Here is a 6,524-nt window from a genome sequence, read left to right as displayed (position 1 = left end):
AGTTGCATTCCGAAACGCTTTTCGGCCACCGTGACCGCTTTCCTTTCGGTAAAAATCCGAGGTCATGAGCTCCACGACGCAGTAGTAGTCTACAGGACTAACACAGCCTGCATTCCCGCAATTTCCAGAGCACCTGCCAGTATCTCCATATATGTCACATAAGGCTTTCTGATTTGTTCTACTTCACCCAACACCACACACAAGTACACCGCAGGCGTACGAAACCGGTCAGGTTATTTTTATTCAATCGTCGAGAATATGATACTTCACTAATAGGACGAAATACAGTTTTCATTAGCTAGCAGACACAGCCGGTAGATACGAGTTGCCGATTAAGCGCATGAAACGGCACTGGATTCGACAACCAGCCATGTATAAGTGCGATCGAAGGCGCCATCCAGTGATACGAGTAAACAGAGCTGCCGTAATTCAACGCTCGACAAGCGGGTTATTGCATATTTTCCAGTAGAGTACACGCTTTCTATATACAAACACGCCGTAGCTGAGACGGCCGAATAGATCCCGATTTCATTAGAAAAAAAAGGGAAAGACTTACACCGCAAACATGGGTTTATGATTAACAGCGTCCGGGGCGCCCCGATCCTTGAATTCACTCTTCCAGTTTCGCACATCTGTACAGGGCGATTGCCGGGTACCGCAGCCCGGGGCGCAACGAAAACTCGGGAGGGGGAAGTGCTCCAAGAAGTAATCAAAGAAAATACCTTCGCATGTACCAAAACCGAAAATTGTACGCAAATTGACACGGGGAGTCAGACACACGATTGAATAATAGACGTATATTGAAATAAACCCGAATATTTTCAATTCACTACTAGTCGCCGCCGATTACCCCTGACGAGTGTCAGCCGAAAAGACTAGGGTTTATTTCAATATGAATATATCATTCAATTGTATGTTCAAGTTCTGTAGCTCCAAGACTCTTCAGACACATAATTATAAAATGCTAATTTAGTGACGTCATTAGCATCACCACAATGGACGCAACACAATACTGTACCTCTTCTTTCAGACATCCTCACCCCAGAGCAAGGGTCACACACACAGACACCTCTGATGCAAAGGGGCCAGATCGCAACGCATGGTAATAATAATTAGATTACGAGGGCGCAGTTCTTTGTCAATGACATCGTCACAATGCTAATTCACCCCGATAAAAAGGCCTATCCGACAATAAGAGACATCTCTCAACGGTACTATAGCATCACAATGGCGGCGATAGTCTGCATACGTACGGCGTCGATGATTTTCGAATTCAGATTACTCTGTCAATACTGCACGATTCAAATCAAGTTTGGCAGAAAGCTCAGATCTTCTCCACGTAATTGCCGGGGAACAGACCTTCCCTGCCGCGGAAACGGCCGGTCCACCAGCCAGACGGGTCTAAACGCAAAGACACGGGTGAATGATAGGTGCCAGACTCATGCAATAAGAATGCTACCGGTTTGAAACGCTGACAAAAGGTTACTTGAACGCAGAGGCGGTCAGTAATGAAGTATTTCTACGTTTTCTGAAGACTAAAGTAGGTTTGGCTTGCCTGTGTTACTTACTCAAGTGATTATGATTGTAGATTACTTCCTCATATACTACTTACTTTAAACACTTGGACATTGTAGAGCAGAAAGTACTGTCGTTTTGGGATGGGTTTCCATCGCGTGTACAAGTGAAATTATTATAACGAGGGGTAGTCCCTGTATCGCGGCGACTGAGTGCATTTTCGAAAATCACACCAACCGCAATCGGTTATCAAAAATATGGGATGTATGTATACTTACTACTAACCTATCTACTTACTTGAGTGCTGTCCGTTTTCTACTTCACTTCATGTATTTTTGACATGCTATTACTACTTCTAATTGAGTATAAATTTATGGCGTTACTTCTACTTCTGCCCGAGTAACAACATCTGCCTGCATCATTCTTCTCAATTTACTCCATCTCCCGCAAAGATCTTCAGCAAAAATATGCACGCGCCTCCAATTGAACCTCTAAAATGTACACTACAGGCTTCTAAAACATCAACGAACAGACGCTATTCTGATATGTAGGTCTAAATTATATCAGTGCAGCTGCTGTAAAACCTCTACCTATCTCATTCTCAAAACTTCACAAAAAACAGACAACGAGGCATGCGACATTACCTTCTTTTATGACTTCCAAAACGTCATCGGCCGAGAAGCTAATTTCATCCGTGTCCTGAGCGGCGTAGTCGTAAAGAGCCTGGAAGGACACAAAACAATTTGAAACAACCGGGATTAGAGGAACAGAAACCCAGATGCCCACCTTGCACTTTGGCAACGAAGGTTTCGGATTTGGCTTCGGTTTTGGTCGATCGCCGCCCGGAGCCGGACGCTGACTCCTCTGCTGCGACTTTCTCCTTTGTATGCTGCAGAAACGGCAAAAAATCAATGTTGTGCACATGCGACAAAGTAGTTGGCGTTGCTATCCACGCAGAAATTATAAGACGCATGTTTGAGTAACAACACTGAAGACAGGGCACCTGGTGAGATAGCGTAGTGGTATAACCCACAGATACGACACCAATGGGTTGTGGGTTCGAGTCCGACCGAGGTCGACTCCAGAATTCCTATCTAAGTGGGCCGTGCTACAAGTCGGCAGTTCCGGATTCAAAAACAAGGAATATCGGCCTGGTGTAAATGACCATTGTAGTCGACAAACACCATGAATACCGCAACACAACAACAACTGAAGATAGGACAAGCCTCGAAAATACATTCAGTTGCCATGATACGGGGCTTTTTCACACATCATCGGGACATTTTCCCTTGAAAAAGTGACGCAAACTTATCCCGAAACCACCATCTTCTCTACAATATCAAAAGTGTTCAAGTATTTTTACCTACAAACAATTCCAGTAGAAGTGAAAGTAGTCGAAAAACATATCCACTCGAGTAGGTATTATAAGTAAATGAAACTTAATCGAGTACGCCAAAAAAGCAAAGTACTTTGTTACTGAACACCACTGGATATCAGTACATACCCCGCGGCACCCGCGTCCGGGGTGTGCATGAACTCCAAGTTGGTCGGGTTCTGATTGGTGCTCGGCGCCCTGGCGCGTCTCATCTGGCCCCCCTGGGGCAGTTTTGGCTGCGAGTACTGCGACGAGCTTGGAATGCGAAAGCGACCCTGCGCTGGGGGCTGTTGAGAGCCTAAAACACCAGTCAATGGTAAAAGTTTGCTAAAAGGTCATTGGCCTGATAAAGAAAATTTACCTCCTCTGGGATGAGAGTAACCGGATGGTGGTCCAGGGGCTGGAGCCCGCGTCCTCGGGGCCCCGTTCATGGGTCTCGGAGCCTGGTACCCGGGCGGGGGTGCGTGGTGACTCGGCCTGGGGGATGGACCTCTGGGTTGTGTCGGCGCGACTATTGAAAACACTGTTTGGTAAAAAAGAGCAAAGAGGCGTGTAAAATTAAAAGCATGCAAACCGATATCAGGCTGTGAGGCTGTGGTCTGGAACGTGAGAGAAAAGAATTGTTATCGTTTTCATGCAGAGCATAGTGCGGAAACAGCGTTGATTTGCTGGATTTAGGTCGATTGTATCACTACATTCAACTGCTGAATTTGCATGTTACAGGAAGCATAGTATTTGCCAAAGCAAAATCATTGATCTCATAATTGTCAATCTTCTCCGAACGAAAAATGAAACAGCAAAAACAATTTTCGATTAAAAGCGATGCGGGATGGTGCCGGAAAATAAGAAGGAATCTATTGTGATGTAACGTTGCTCCGGTACGAAATCTTTATCCCATTTGGCATTGTGAAGGAAACCGCTAGAGATGAGGTCAAGAACTTGAAAATTGCCCATTTTAGATACAATATTCTGAAACATCGTTATAAAATACTGCCAACAACAGAAAATACTTCTGTGGCCGTGTGTTTACCCAATCGTTATCAACCAAGTCAGACAGCTAGATTTCAAACACATTGATGTGATTTGTCACACCTCTATTAAAATTTTCCGAATCTTAAATTTATATTTCTTGAAAAATGGCAAATAACTTCCCAGCGAACAATAAAATAAATACAGCAAGAGCAACCCACACACAAAAATGAGGTAATAAAACAGGAATGGGTACTCAAAAACAAGAGATGTTGCCCAAAGTCAAAGAAAGTCAAGTAAGCTTGCAAAAATTAATGACCGCGCAATACAGCTACGAGCGGTGCTGATTAGAATATTCTAAGGCTGGGCAAAACGAAAAAAATTAACAAAAATTTGAACCCAATTTGCAAAAATATGCATCACCTCTTCCTTGTGGTGCGTAGGACGATTGCACGGACGGCGGAGGCGGCGCGGAATGTCGCGGCGCCGGCGGTTGGTGTGGTCTGGCATATCCGCCACCCGGCTCGGGACGCGGAGCCGGGGCCCGTCGCGAAGGCTGCTGTTGCTGATGGTGGTGCTGTTGTGATGGCGGGGCTCTGTGGTGTCCTCCGCCTGGGGGCGGGCGTCGTCCGCCTCTAGCCGCTCTCCTGACCTCGGGTTCTGAGAAAAGGTCACAACAAACAATATATTATTCCTATCGACAAATTTATTCCACTAGAAACTTTCTGACTGACTTTCATCCATAGCGAACGTCAGTGGTGAACCAAATTGGAAATATAAAAATAACTATGTGGTTTTGATGCGATAATGACGGGTACACAGACTCGGGAACAGGATGTAACAACGCACAGTTATGGTAATAGAGAGAGAGAGAATATATATTTCATCATCCATCAAATACAGAAGGCAATATAATTAACCGTGCAAGTCACATAACGAAATAGTTTTTATAATTTCCAAATTGACATTTGAACAGGAGCGGGCAACTTCCCCAGTCGGCAAGCCTGATATGGGAAAATGAAGTACTTGGCGGGTGGGATTCCTAAATCGATACATTAATCGCAATATTTATCCCCCTACACAAAGAATATGTCGTATTTAATGTAGAATTCAAGTTTAAAGCATAGAGACCAAAACAGTATTCAGTGAATTTATTAACGTGATGTACTTCAACAGCTGTTGAAGTCGATGACAAATCTGTGGTCGATCAAAGTTGTCAACAAGTTCTTTGAACAGCATATCGGACCTAAAAATTCTCACAACTGTATAATAACCTACAGTCACTAATTTGACATAGCAAGCATGTAGTGGGGGATTGCGGCAGACTGTCCGTGGGCCGCTCAAAATGCCGTCACTGATTGGGTCTGGCCAGCGGGCCGTACGTTGCCCGCCTCTGCATTAAATGGTATTGACAGGATACCCGACCGGAAGTTTTCATGGTCGACGTCGCCCATACATATTTGGAAAATAATAATCAATTCCTTCCCTCCAAGAGATACAGAGTCAAATCCAGCTATATAAATAACATAATGACAACAGAACACTAATGAAATATTATTTGTAGAGATGCGAATTGAGACGCGCTCGTTTCGACTTACTGGAATCTCTCGGAAGACCACGTGCTATAGAAACTGTCAGTGTCTTTCCCGAAGCCTTCAACGCGGCGGTATCGCTCGAGCCATTGGTGAAGTTTATGGTTCTGACGCCACCGCCACCCCAACCCTCTTTCTTGACACGAAACTCCAATCTGCGAAAGGGGTTTCGTGTATTCGGACGAAAATGCAGGTACAAAAAAGATATCGATTGGCCCGACAGATCTTCGTTCACCCTGGCCTCATCTTTTAAATTTCAAATGTTATGCGCACTCAAAAGATAAAATATACCGGATACGAATGACAGATCAGGGAAAATTACAATTCTCATGGCATATACACTTATACAGACATAAAGACTCCTGATCTCTCAATAAGTTACGAAGAAGAGAATAAAAGCACTCACGAGTTGCTGAACGTCAAACGAAGTTCCCTGTTCAATTTGTTCTTGAAGGTTTTGGATAACACGTGGAGAAATTCAGTCTTGAATAGTGACTCGAAAACGGAATCGTATTCGTTGGCGACTTGCACAATGAAGAAATCATCTTGCATCGAGCTGAAAATTCAGAAAAGGGAATGGTGCAGCAATAACAACAGTAGCAGTTAAATCTCAGTGACAAGTTTCGTCCTGTGCATGTAACAACAACGCTGCTAGTTTATTACCTAATAGCAAGGAAAAAAATCTCGGATTGCAGTGTGCTACAATTTGGGACATTTCGGACAGCGTCGAACCAAACCTTACTGAAGATGCGTGGCAAATCTTAATACACATAGTAGCACTGTTTACTTGTATTATGATTCTCGAGCTATGAAAAAAGACGTATATCTTGCATCTGGTGTGATGTGAAATTGATAGCGGTAGTAAATAAATAATCAATTAACATATGTTGCGCCTGCTACTGGTTAGCCGACAGGTTACAGAAACAGGTTATCCAAGCCGCCGGATTAGAATCAGCGGTAGTTCAATGATTGATGGCGAATTTCCTAATTTGTCATTTTAAATCTGAACTCCACCCACATTGACCTCTTCCCGAAAGTGTGACAAAAATCGAATGTGATCTGAAAAAATTGGG

At 44.0% G+C, this 6,524-nt stretch overlaps 1 protein-coding gene across 2 annotated transcripts in view; it reads right to left on the bottom strand.

Annotated features, from left to right (window-relative positions):
• Positions 1–217: 217 nt before the first annotated feature.
• Positions 218–6,524, bottom strand: part of LOC145451955 (unconventional myosin-If-like) — a 30,921-nt gene continuing 24,614 nt past the window's right edge. The window contains exons 18-25 of one of the 2 annotated variants that reach the window (XM_080330165.1): positions 5,858–6,007; positions 5,458–5,606; positions 4,283–4,519; positions 3,252–3,413; positions 3,020–3,188; positions 2,302–2,404; positions 2,160–2,238; positions 218–1,401 (exon numbers count right to left, since the gene is read on the bottom strand). In XM_080330165.1, the coding sequence (XP_080186291.1) occupies positions 1,325–1,401; positions 2,160–2,238; positions 2,302–2,404; positions 3,020–3,188; positions 3,252–3,413; positions 4,283–4,519; positions 5,458–5,606; positions 5,858–6,007 (1,126 nt within the window). In that variant the 3' untranslated portion in view covers positions 218–1,324. The remainder of the gene's footprint in view (positions 1,402–2,159; positions 2,239–2,301; positions 2,405–3,019; positions 3,189–3,251; positions 3,414–4,282; positions 4,520–5,457; positions 5,607–5,857; positions 6,008–6,524) is intronic. The other variant, XM_080330166.1, reaches the window with a different exon arrangement.

This window comes from Botryllus schlosseri, chromosome 12 (genome assembly GCF_051294905.1).
Source record: "Botryllus schlosseri isolate E-star chromosome 12, Bs_hap1, whole genome shotgun sequence".
In the NCBI taxonomy this organism is placed as follows: Eukaryota; Metazoa; Chordata; class Ascidiacea; order Stolidobranchia; family Styelidae; genus Botryllus; species Botryllus schlosseri.
Note: the sequence above shows the minus strand (reverse complement) of the source record. Positions and strands in the feature narration are given on the sequence as shown.